The 13,208-nt window shown below is 45.4% G+C and overlaps 1 protein-coding gene across 5 annotated transcripts in view; it reads right to left on the bottom strand.

The window, feature by feature from the left end:
- LOC143836062 (complement receptor type 2-like) overlaps positions 1-13,208 on the bottom strand; it is a 105,957-nt gene that overhangs the window by 62,183 nt on the left and 30,566 nt on the right. For all 5 annotated transcript variants that reach the window (XR_013230474.1, XR_013230475.1, XR_013230476.1 and 2 more), the window contains exons 8-10: positions 7,626-7,811; positions 2,420-2,602; positions 1,034-1,225 (exon numbers count right to left, since the gene is read on the bottom strand). Coding sequence is in view for 1 of the 5 variants with exons in the window: in XM_077334842.1 (XP_077190957.1) it covers positions 1,034-1,225; positions 2,420-2,602; positions 7,626-7,811 (561 nt within the window). In the remaining 4 variants the exon portion in view is untranslated. The remainder of the gene's footprint in view (positions 1-1,033; positions 1,226-2,419; positions 2,603-7,625; positions 7,812-13,208) is intronic.

The following is a 13,208-nucleotide window of genomic DNA, read 5'->3' as shown; positions in this document are numbered from 1 at the left end:
CCCCACCCCGCAATCTGTTGGAGCCTCTGCAGTGAAAAGAAACTTTCCCCTCCCAGCCTGGGATGGTTCTTCTCTCCCAAATTCCCTCCCCCAATCTTGTTGCAGGCCGAATCACGCATGACTTGACCGGTGAAAACTCCAGGTCTTCCTTCATCAACACTGTGGATCTCACATCTCACCCCATCGCACTGCCAGCCAATCGCTGCCTGCAGTCGCTAGCAGGTCTTCCTTACTGGCTCGCAGCTTGTCCTCGGGCCAGTCTACTCAGCAATAGAGTCCCCACCCCGCTGATCTCCCCTTGGCAGCCTGGAGCCCCCCCCCCAATGCAGTTCCAGCTGTTCACACCGCATTCTATTTACAAACTTCCTGCAAGTTATGCAGGAGTCAGTTTAAAAGTTTAAAATGTCATCTCAGTAAGCTTTCATGTTGATTTTTCTGTACAAGAAAACTATTAATTTTTAATTTTTAGATGCACAAAATAATTTTGCTATCTGAAGAATATCTATTTCAGTAGTAAATGTTCTCCAGGTTATCAGCAGAACATCATAGTAGCAAGACAGGATCTTTCCTCAGAACTTTAGAACGTTTCCCTTGAGAAGTGGTTCGTGGGGTGAAACTCATCTTTAAATAACTTGTATTAAATTGACTGGCATAAAAAAGCACTCCAAAGTTTTGTATACCAGGTGCTTTCTGTTCAAGAAGAAAACTATATTTGGATGTTGCTACACTTCAGTGAATTTATTTACTAATGTGCAAGTAATAATGTAAAAAGCTGAAGAGTTCAGTATTCATTTTGCCCAAAACAGTGCAGCCAGGGTGGCAGGGAGAAAGGAAGGTTACAGAAAACTTGTACTCCAAGTAGGAAATTTGGGGGAAGCAAACCAGTGCATAATAATTCACTAAACCTAGTTAATCACTTTATGGAATGTACATTAACATTTAGACAGCACTTAGATAATGTAGAAATAGCATCTGACTCAGCCATAGCACTAAAAATGATAAATGAATATATCAGAGCTGAATTTATACTTACACATACAGGGCTGTGCAGGAGGTTTCCACAAGTTGTGGCCTTGACATACTGTAGTCATCTCCATGGTTTCATCAGGAAAAGAATACTGTGGATTGCACAGTATAAAAATGTATGTTCCAAGATCATATTCAGGTTCCAATGGATGCACAATCCCACTTGGAACTAAAGGAGCACCACATAACTTGGCATTAACTGTAGCAAAACACACAGAGGAAGAAACATATACAAGTTATAAAAATTAAAATGGCTAATAAATACTGGCTTTTATTAAAGATCTTGCCTTATTGTCCATACATGAATTTGTAAGAAGTCTATGAAAGGAAGGCACCATAAGGATTTCACATATTATGGTATGGCTATGCCTTATAAATCATACATGGCTGTTAGAGAAAATAAAGTTGCTTTCTTTTTTCATTGTCTTCTGTACCATAATAATTTTGGCAGGATTGTAGTCACCTGTATGAACATCTTTGGCAGGTAAGACATGCCCACAAGGCAATAAGATAAGAAGCTTTATCATAGGTTTTCTTCCTGTTCTTTCAAACATCAAAAAAACTATGAACTTCTGTGTGGAACTGGGCTAGCCAAATTATCTGCAAGGTAGTAATTGCAATGCTCTTTCAAAAAATGCAGCTGGGAATCAAGATGCCTCCAAGATTAATATTGTGTGTGCGTATAATATGGCTTGTGGTATATACTTTCAGTATCAAATAGATTATTATGGACCTAAGTAGGTAAGATCGATGTGCCTCCTGAGAACTGCAGTCCCTCAGGGTGCCTAATATGAAGTTGCCAGGAAACACCTCAGTATATCTTGGATTCTGAAATAGTTTGAGCTTCTGATGTGCCACAGAAAAGGAGGTGGAGGAAGGGGAAGAAGCAAAAAATTGCTGATTTCTCACAAGGCTGGCAAGGCTGCCATCAACAGACTAGCAGTGCCAGCAAAACCTATGAGGCTCTTGTCAGACAAGAACGAATAATGATATATGAGTTTTTATTATCTGTAATTCAGAATTCAAATTTTGTATTATGAATTGGATCTACCATATCTCAGGGGTCCTACTTGGAAACTAATACTGTAATCACTATACTACATTAGCTTTTATGCCGTGGTTGCTGTTGAAAAGTAGTGAGCATTCAGGCCTGCCAGTAGTTGCTGCCAGGTTTGGCCCCAATGGATCTTCCCTCAAATGTCAAACAGGCTTGAAAGGGGCTCTGCCCTTTCCTCCTGCCTTTTACTGGCAGAAAACAAGGTCTGAAGACTGGCAATACTGTTGTAGTTGTTTATCTGTCCCCACAGTATTATTTGTAAGAGATAGTTACTTTCAATCAATATTACTGCTGAATAATGAAACAATTGCAAATTATTATTAATTTCATTCTCACTCTTTTTACAAGATGGCACTTTAGGACTCCACGTGTTATTCTCTTCACACTGAATCAAATAACTTCCAATCATGAAGTATCCAATGTTACATTCAAATGCAATATTATTGCCATATAAATGTATACGTCCAATTCCAGTAACTTTAACTCCATGTTCAACTACAGGATCATCGCACTCCATTGCTGAAAGTGGACAGAAATATATATATTTAAAATATACACATTTAAAAGTCATGAATATTATAAATATATGGTTTAAATTTAGATTTCTTAGCATCCAGTTCATTCTTTTGAACTCTTACTAAAGATGGGTCTCCTCCCAAGTCATTTAGCTGGAACTATGAAAAGTGCAAATGATCAGTCTAGTACATTTTATCCTACACATCCTCCAAGGAGCTCACTAATATTACTATTTTTTCCCAAAATTATATCCTGCCTTTCCACCCTCTTAAAAGTCACCAAAGTGACTAACTAATAAAGGTCACTTATGTGGGAGTTAATGGCCCCTTAGGCCTCACACCATTGTGATTTTCTGTGCACCTGTGGATTTCTCCCATCTTTCCTGTACTCGTTCTCTTATATGCTTTGCTCCATTTTGAGGGGAAATCACAGTAAAACTAGGCTGCCAACCATGTGAACAGTCCTCTTCCTTGTCCACCAAACTCAGTACCTTTTCCCTTGTCCCAGTCTCCCACAGCTAGGAATATCAGTCCCCACATGGGTCCTGGGGACCCAGGTAAGCCTCTAACTCCTTTTGTTGCAGAGAAACAAAAAGTAAATATATGGTTTTAACACAACCAACTAAAAACCAGACATCTAAGAGTTAAAAGAAAAGCTGGGAAATAGCAGTAATACAGTGACCTGATCAGGACTGTAGTTGAGATACTGGAGCAGACAATATTTAACCTTCCCCTCCTATATCATTTCTCAAAATGAAACACACAGAGAGAAGACTTATACTCCAGGTTGTTTCCCCCTACCTCAAATGCACAGAAATGTAAGGCGCAATCACCTTCCCCCAAAACGTGAAGTTTTTATGAGTCCCTCATGATTCATAAAAACAAGCAGTGAGAAGGTAGGAGGACCACTCCAGGAAATAATATCTCCTTGTCTACAGGGACTTTCCTGGATAGCGTGAAGGAGGCAGTAGTCTGCCCTCTATTGAAAAAAACATTGTTGGACCTGTGGGACCCAGGACAACCTCTAGAGACAGCTGGACTGAGGGTCAGTGTTGCTCATGTTGCTTGGTCTCATGGCAGCATTTGACATAGATCATGAGCTTCTTGCTCACTGCCTAATTTGATGCAGAGATACAGAGGTCAGCTCTCCAGTGGTTGATCACCTTTCTCCATGATCAAGGACAGACAATTGCCATCAGGAAAAACCAATTGCACTGATATCAAATCCAATGTGGGGTTCCACAAGATATGATACTCTCCTTGATATTATTTAACATATTCATGTGCCATCTCACTCAACTTGTCCAGATTTTCAGGCTTGGATGTCACCAATATGGTGACCCAGCTCTTCCTCCTGATGATCAGCCTGATACCACTCCAAATTCAATGGCCCAGTGCCTGGACGCTGCTGTAGGGAAGCTCAAAGCAAGCTATTTGAAACTTAACTCTTCAGAGATGGAGGTCCTGTGGCCGGGGAAGGACCAAATCAGGAAGCATGCCTTCCCAGGTTGGACAGCATGTAACTTACAACTGCACAGCTGGCCAGAAAATTGGGCATGATCTTCAATGCCTCCTTAACTATGGAGGCACAGGTCACAAGAGTAGCACAGGTGGAGTTTTTCCATCTTCATCAAGCTAAGCTACTGGCACCCTATTTGGCTCTGAAGCATCTTGATACAGTGATCTATGCAATGGTCACCTCCAGACATGATATGGATAACTTGCTCTACGTTGGCCTCCCCTTGTCCCTGTTTTCTGTGATTCTGGGTGGGTTACATTCATTGTAGTATGTGACCAATTCTGAATGAATATTTAATTTTTTTACGGCCCCTTCCCATATGGTCTTTGGATGGTCCACAATCACACCATTTTTGGTGTTTCTCAATGTTAAAAAAGCTGAGAATGGCTGATTTAGTCAGATAAAGAGGATGGGGATAGGGATGGAGTTTTTTTTAATAAACTTTATTGTAATTATATTCTTGTAACTGGGCTGCAGGGGAAGAGGTGAATTGGTGGAAATTGATGCCTTCTCTTAAGACAGCTTACCCTTAACACCTAGAAACTGTGTGGTTGGATACAGGCCAATAGACATGCATGTAAACAGCCATGTGCACGCTTGAGTGGTGATTCTAGAACTCCAGGCTGTTCCTGGAGGTTGGCAACCCCCAGGCAATGGTGTCCCTCTTTACCAATCTTAAAACATGGTCACCTTAATTTAAGGCCTCCCACACAGGTTGCTGTCGAATTGAAAGACTTGAGGCCTACTGCACAGAGTTGTTGTGCAGATGAAACAGGAAATAAAAGAACCTCCGCAACAGCATCCACTTTTGTCTGCAGAATAATGCTGTGCAGTAGGCCAGTGGTCCCCAACCTTCTTATCACTGGGGACCGGTTATTGCTTGACAATTTTACTGAGGCCCGGGGGGGGGTAGTCTTTTGCCGAGGGACGTCGCCACCGCCTGAGCCCCTGCTTCACTTGCTTTCCTGCTGCACAGTGCCATGCCGAGGGGGAGCCCCAGCCATGGTGGCCGCCAGAGAGCACCAAAGGTGAGCTGGCGGCGGAGTGGCAGGGCAGCTCCTGAGGCAGCAGCCAGGGAGAAAGACAAGGAGGAGCCACGGCCCGGTACCGACTGATCTACGGACCGGCACCGGTCTCCGGACCGGGGGTTGGGGACCACTGCAGTAGGCCTCAAATCTGCAGAGAGTTGTGAAGAAGAAATACACATGGCTTGGCTGTGTCTAACCCCTGGCCAGACCAGTATTTTAAGTGAGAAGGGGCTTTTCTGTGGCCTCCCTATCAGCCAACTGTTTGGCAGAAGGGGAAAGTTCCCCGCCCTCAGAAGGAAGGCCCACACCCATGCACTCAGACTCCCCTGTGTTGCTCTCTCTGTCAGGGGCTGTCAGAGGCTCCTTTGCAGCAGGCCTGAAGGGGGAAGGAGAGAGCACTCACCACCCTCCTGCCAGCTCTGTCAGTGTTCTGAGGCAACGGAGGGAATTTATAGTTGGATGCGATAGTTAGGACAGCCTTGGGGTGAAAAGGGCTAGCGCAGCCTGTCCAAGCCTCTGTTCTCATTCCCCTTGGCAGCCCTACTGATCTCGTCTCCCTGCAGTGGTCAGGGGCAGGCTAGCAGTGATGTCTCCAGATTGCCCCTGGGTGGGCTGGGTGGGAGGGCCCTGTCAGAACTTTGGCCCAATGATTGGGCCAAAGTCCTGAGTAGGCGTGAGCAGCCTGAGGCAGGGCCCAATCGAGACATGCTTCATGCATCCCAATTGGGCCCTGCCTTTGATAGGCCATGCCCACTCTGCCCACTTAGCCCTTAGCAAAATATATATAACAGCTCCCGCTGTTATAGATGTATGATTTAACTAATGCAGTCTGCTCTGAGCCCTTGGAGAAGGGCACAATATAAGGATAAATATGGTAAATGAAATAGACATTGCTCCTGTCATTTCAGCAGTTGCTCTCCTTGTACCTTCATCATAGGAAGGCTGTTCAATATTGTTGCATTAAATTCTTCTGGCGTAATTTGAACTCCCAAAGCTTGCAATTCATTTACTTCATTCATAATTGCACAGATATATCCCTGCCCTCACACAACTTAAAAACATATAATTTTTGTCTTGAGCTGTGTGTGCTTGAGAGATCATTTACAATATTTCTCCTCCAGTTTAAGCCAAAGTTCCTTAGCAGACTCTGATGTGGACTCAGGAAAAAGACTCTTGATCCAATATGGAGTTAAGTATTACAAAATAAGCTTTTGCATCTGCTTCTAGAAACTCTTGTTTTTCCTCATTGTCAGGAGGATCACTTTTAATAGCATGCAACATCTTTTGAATTCTCAGGCCACAGAGCATTCTTGTTCCACATTAATTAGTTCTGATCATTTAATTTTGAAATTTAAGTGAGGGAGGCTGGGGGAGGTTTTCAGTTACATTTACAGGCTGACAAGCTGCTGGGTTGCTTTTTTTTAGTCATGGCCTTTCCTGCTGCAGGCACACAATTCTAATGATCCTTTTCAGGCTTCTGGACATGCTGCTTTTTCTTTAGCATAAATCAAACAAAATATCTTCTTGCTGTCACACTCCAAAGATGGCTCTGCAGTTAGGTCCTGTTTTTTGTAAACCCAACGGGATTGGAAAATGCACCCAAAAGAAAAATGCTGATTCTTCTCAAAAATATTGTGTTCTCTGCCTATAAACTAAACATATAAGCTTGTTCTCCAACCATCCTCTACTACCTTTAGAGAGCCAGTGGTTAGGAGTAGTGGTTAGGAGTGTGGTGTAGTAGTTAGGAGTGTGGACTTCTAATCTGGCGATTACCCACTCTCTCACATGCAGCCAGCTGGGTGACCTTGGGCTTGCCATGGTGCTGATAAAGCTGCTCTGACCGAGCAGTGATATCAGGGCTCCCTCAGCCCCACCTACCTCACAGGGTGTCTGTTGTGGGGAGAGGAAAGGTGACTGTAAGCCTCTTTGAGCCTCCTTCAGATAGAGAAAAGCGGCATATAAGAACCAACTTCCTTCCTTCCTTCCTTCCTTCCTTCCTTCCTTCCTTCCTTCCTTCCTTCCTCGTGTTGAAAAAGTAATGAATCCACATATGTGTTTTGCGTCTATAAAAGATTAGCGTCTACTAAAAGATTAAAGAAAAGGTCTACATGGAAGATAGGTTCACTAGCTAGTGTCCATCTTGTGTCAACAACACTGAGAGAGAGAGAACAAGGACAAGACTCCAACTTTTGTGTACGTACAAAGTAACATGATCCCATCTCTAAAACATTGATTAGCCGATCAATAATCTTAGGCTCTCTTCATTAGGAATAACATTTTTCCGTTCCTGACAAGAAGCATCTACTTGACATCAAATTAGTTCTATGCTAACTAGCTAAGCAAACAAAAGAATAGCAGCTTAACTCTGTCGTTTCTGAAGGTTTGACGCTTGCAAAAATCCAACAATTTTAAAGTTCCACTGTTAACCTAACACGTCTACAAATTATTAAGTTTATCAAAAGTAAAATAAGAGCTTTTACCTTTACAAAACTCGTCGGGTTGAGACCACGTGAAGCGATCACTGCAGCGCAAAGAAGTGTCGGTGCCATGAATGTATTTATATCCTCGATCACATTCATACATTAATACTGTTCCAGCAGGATAATATCCTGAATCTTCACTTATTAGTTTAGCACCCCTCAGATTTGGTGGAAAATCACAGCTTACTGCAAAAGAAAGGGGGGGGGGACGCTGGAAGGAAAGAAGCTGAGGAAATGTTGCTTATTTTCTAGCAGAAACTGAGTACTGAGAAACTGAGTACCTTCTGGCCTGACTTTATTTTCTTCTTCTTACAAGTAAACAACCCTAATCATTTGAGACAGAAGCCAAAGGACAAGAGTTAAACAGCTCTTGGCCCTTGGCTTTTAGCATGTGGCTTACAACACTGGGTGTTTAATAAGTAAATGAGGACCCATACAAATGTGTTTATGTTGTTCATCTTGATAGCCAGTTTGGTACAGTGGGTAAGACCAGTGACCTCTAATCTGCAGAGCTGGGTTTGATTCCTTGTTCCTTCACATGCAGCCATCTGGGGCTGATTCTGCACGGGCAGAAAAGGCCAGTGATGGCGTCAATATGGACTTCCAGGGCTTGCCACAGATCGGGCCTTCATTTCGCGTCTTCCCTTTTCACACTGCGGAGGCCTGCTGTCCTGCAGCAGGCCCATGTAGACTAAAGTGACCAGAACTTAGGGAACCTAAAGCAGGACACGCCGCCGCCGCTGCCGCCGCCGCCGCCGGAAGAGCTCTCGGGTAACAGTCAAAGTGGGTGTTTCCTTCCCCCGAAAAGAGGCGTCCTCTGCCCCCCTCCCAAATACATGCTTCTTCCTCACCAGGCGTCGCCGCGATGGAGGTGAGCAGATGTGGTGCCTCTGCCCCCTCCTTCCCCCCAGCAGCGCCCTGCCCATTTAGGCTGCAACCCCCCCACACACAAACACACACACTGGCCAACGTCCATGTGGGTCATTTCAGCTGTGCAGGTGATAATACTGCCTGGCCCTGGACGACAAGGCGGAGGAGGAAGTGGCAGTGCCACTCCACTGAGACCCTGGGGCTCTGTGGCTCATTATCTTGCCCGAGACAGCATGGCTGGCTGGGGAACGCGCGGCCCAGGGAGCAACAAAGGGAGAGGAGGGGGCGGGAAATCACGGTGGGTGGGGAGAAGCAGCGGGCATGTGCACGCTCCCCCTCAGTTTGCAGCAACAGCAACTCCTTGTCTGCCTCCTCAGGCAAAGTGGCGGCAGCTCTTGCTGTCTCACATGGGGGGGGAGCCTGGCAACAACAGCGGCCGCCCCGCCTGCACGGAACCTGCCTCCACCCCTCCCTAACTGGCCTCAAGAAGGGTGGTGGCAGCGGCAGGCCCTCCCTTCCCCCGATTCAGGGGGTGGTGGCCCGAGAAGAGCCCAACGGATCCATGGGAAGGGAAGACGCGAGCAGGCAGCAGCAGAGCAGCAGGCCCCGGCGGGAATGGCAGCACCACGCAAGCCCTGCCCCGGAGCCTGGGGGCCTGCGTAGGGGCCTCCTAAGCCAGGCCTGCCTACTCTGCTGCCTGCTCAGCTGCCGCATGGCAAAAAAAATTAATTTAAAAAAATTGGAACGCTGCGGGACAACAGGAAAATGCTGCGGGGGAAATACCCCCCAGATGCGAGACTGTCCCACCAAAAGCAGGACGTCTGGTCACCTTAATGTAGATAGAAAGAGCCGGGGCCTCCAGGCACAGCCCCTCCCCACCCTACAGAGGCTGGGAGGGAACAAAAAATGCCCGAGTCAGCTTCACAGCGCTTCACAGTGCCACTGAGTGGACCAAGGCTTTTTTTTTATTTTGCAGGAAGGTGGGATTGCATTCATATGCAATCCCACTTTCCTGCCAATTAAAAAAAAATCAGCCCCCCCCCCATGGCAAAACCATCCAACATGGCTGCGTCCCTCAGGGGAACACATTTCATTGGCCGACTAGGTAACCTGCTGAAACGTGTCCCCTGTGGAGACACAGAAAGCTGCAGAATATGCAGCTCCACACCACTGGTAGACCAGCGTACCCCGCTGCTGAGTGAAATCGGTTTGGGTGACCTTGGGATAGTCACAGCCCTGTTACGGCTATTCTCACAGACCAGAGTTGTCAGAACTCTCTCAGACCCATCTACCACAGAAGATGTTTACTCTGGGGAGAAGAAAGGAAAGCAACTGTAAGCCACTTTGAGACTGTTTTGGGAAGTGAAAAGTAGGGTATAAAAACCAAGTCTTCTTATTTAACCCACCGTACTTAAATTGCTTTGGAAGTAGAATCATAGTGTTGGAAGGGATCTCCAGGGTTATCTAGTCCAATCCTTTGAACAATCCAAGAACTCACAACTACCTGCCCACCCATGGTGACCCCAATTTCATGCCCAACTAATCCCCCCACCAAAAATCTCCAAAATCCAGCTGGCATCTAAGTGTCTCTAAGCTGTTTTGTGTCCCTTAGAGCAAGGGTAGTCAACCTGTGGTCATCCTGATGTCCATGGACTACAATTCCCATGAGCCCCTGCCAGCAAGAATTTTTATTGACACAAAACCAACATGCCAGACAACAAGGTGGGTAACACAGTGAGTAAAAGTCAGACAACAGAGCAAAATCAAACACTGTAGGCAAAATCTATATTCATTGGGAGCTACATCTTAAACATTACGAATACATATTTCCCGCCACTCCCGGCAAGACAGCTCGTAGCGGGTCACACAATAAAGCCCCAAATACAATAAAACCCCATAAAAATTAATAATCACACAGAAAAACACAACAGGGGAGTAAAAAAAAAATAGAATCCCCTCCCACAGTGGCACAACTGCCAGTTGGAGCATCAAAGGGACTGCTTCAGCTGGGCACACCAATGAGGTTCCAGAATTTGGTGGCATATCTTCCTTAGGGGTGCCATCTGATCTTCTCCCTGCACTGATCTCAACCATAGACCTGGCGGAACAGCTTCATCTTATAGGCCCTGCAGAATGCCAAAAGCTCTGAGAGCTCATTCCACCAAAAAGGTCCTGGCCCTGGTTGAGGCCAGGCAAGCTTCTCTGGGGCAAGGAATGACCAGTAAGTTGGTACCCGCAGGGCACAAAGCCCTGCAGGGGCATAGGGTGACAGGCAGTCCCACAGATATGTGGGTACCAGATTGCAAATTACCTTAAGGTCAAAACCAAAACTTTGAGCCTGATACGGGCTGCAACTGACAACCAATGCAACTGCCTCAGCACAGGCTAGATATGGCCCTCCAAGGTGTTCCTCTGAGGACCCTAGCAGCCGCATTTTGCACTAGATGCAATTTCTGGGTCAGAGACAAGGGCAGGCCCACGTACAGCAATTTACAGATTTCAATTCTGGAGGTGACCATCGCATGGATCACTATGGCTAGGTGTTTGGACGACAGATAAGGTGCAAGTAGCCTAGCCCGACAAAGATGGTATAACGCCTGGCAGGCTACTTTCATTTTTATTATAAGTCTTTATTGATTACAATATGTTCCCCTCCCTCGTTCTCCCACAATCCCTGTATCCTGGCAGGCTACTTTCTTGACCTGTGCCTCTGTGGTCAGTGAGGCATCCAAGGTCACCCCCCTCCACGTTCCTGGCCTGGGGTGTTGTGGTCGGTTGTGTCCTGGCCAGGATGGGTAAGCACACTTCCTGTTCTGCCCTCTTCCTTCCCAGCCATAGGACTTCCATCCTGGAGGGGTTAAGTTTTAGGTGACTCTACTCAAGCCATCCAGCCACAGCTTCCAAACATCTGGTAGATGGTTCCCAGGGGGGAGTCTGGGCAACCGCCCATGAGGAGATAGAGCTGGGTGTCATCAGCATATTGATAACAGCCCAGCCCAAAGCTCCAGACCATCTGGGCTAGTGGTTGCATGAAAATGTTAAGAAGAGTGTGGGAGAGCACCACCCCCTGAGGGTTTCCACCAAGAAGTTGACAGGAGCACAACAGCTCATTCCCCACTGCTACCCTCTGAGTCTAGTTTTGGAGGAAGGAGCATAGCCAACAAAGGGCTGTACCCTGTATCTCCAGTCCCGGTGAGGTGGTGGGCTAGTAACTCGTGGTCGTCCTCATGAAAGGCAGCCAACAGATCTAAGATTACAAGAATGGCTGACCAACCCCGACCCTGCTGGCGCCAGAGATCATCCATCAGGTCAACCGCCATCTCCACCCCATGGCCAGGATGGAAGCCAGACTGATATGGGTTGATAGCCGATGTTTCATCCAAGAATGCCAGGAGCTGGTCCACAGCTATTTAAACTGTTATACTCTGGATGTTCCATCTTTATCTATAGTTTCAGTGTATAATTGTTTTTTTTTTGTAGAAACACTGAGGAGAAGTTTGTTCATCTTAAACTACGCTCTCTAATGTTTGGGAAGTGCTGTAGCATTCTCGCCAAATAGATAACTATATTTTTTACTTTTTTAATTTGGGTATCCGGGGTCCAGACTGTACTGCCAAGATTGAATCACTCCAGTCATCATTTCTGCGTCATTTCCTAGGAGTTCCTGTGTTTCTGATTCTGTGCTATGCCTTGAGACCGGTTTTTCTTAGCTATCCACACAGGAGTGGTTGTTAATTGTCAAATACTCAATCAGATTACACTATAGAGCACAGACTAGAAGTTTGCCATCTTACTTCCTAGCAGACCAACACCTTTCCTCTTGGTATAGGAAAATCCTTACCTTTTTGAAGCAAGATGGACTGACCCCTCCCCCTGACAAGTTTCAAAACCTAAAGGATGGCAAAGTCATCCATCATACCAAACAGTGCATACCGGATATTGATCTACAAGTCTTATCCATGGATATCCAAAGATCCTGCTCACCATCTTTCTATAACATCTCTTGTATTTACATATCATTACCATCATATTTTTCATTACACATCAACCCATGTCAGATGCACTATCTTACGTTGGCTAGGTTAAACATATTACCAACAGCCTGGTCAAGAGGTAGACTGAGTCACACACCCTACAATGAACAACTCTGCTTCTGTCTAGCCAATTCTGTTGAATCGACGTCTCACATATCACGTACTTCTGCACTGACCTAGTTATTCTTCTGCTTTCAAGCTCTTTCTCCATTACTGGCATTAAAACCCTGGGTCTCAAACAAGTCACAGAGGATAAAGAGCCCTTCATTTCTGCAGCAGTAGCTTGCTTTTTATACAAACCTTTTCATAATGCCTGATCAACCATATACCTTGTTATACAATGAACCAGTTCATTTATTCTGTTTTTTATCTGTAATGTCAATAAAGGTATGATTGATTGACGGTCTGACTTTGGATATCCTTCTTTATCTACAATTTCAATGTCTAATTGCAGTTTACTAGAAACACTGAGATGTTTGTCCATAGTAAACCATACTCTGTAATGTTTGAAAAATGCTGTAACATCCTCATCCTCGCTAAACAGATACGTATGTGTTTGTAATGTTGAAGATGTAGCTCCCAATTAATATAGAGTTTGTCTACTCACAGTGTTGCGTTTTGCTTTGTTGTCTGACTTTTTCACACTGTGAACCCTCCTTGTTGTCTGACTTATTACGTT

Source organism: Paroedura picta, chromosome 4, assembly GCF_049243985.1.
Source record: "Paroedura picta isolate Pp20150507F chromosome 4, Ppicta_v3.0, whole genome shotgun sequence".
In the NCBI taxonomy this organism is placed as follows: domain Eukaryota; kingdom Metazoa; phylum Chordata; class Lepidosauria; order Squamata; family Gekkonidae; genus Paroedura; species Paroedura picta.
Note: the sequence above shows the minus strand (reverse complement) of the source record. Positions and strands in the feature narration are given on the sequence as shown.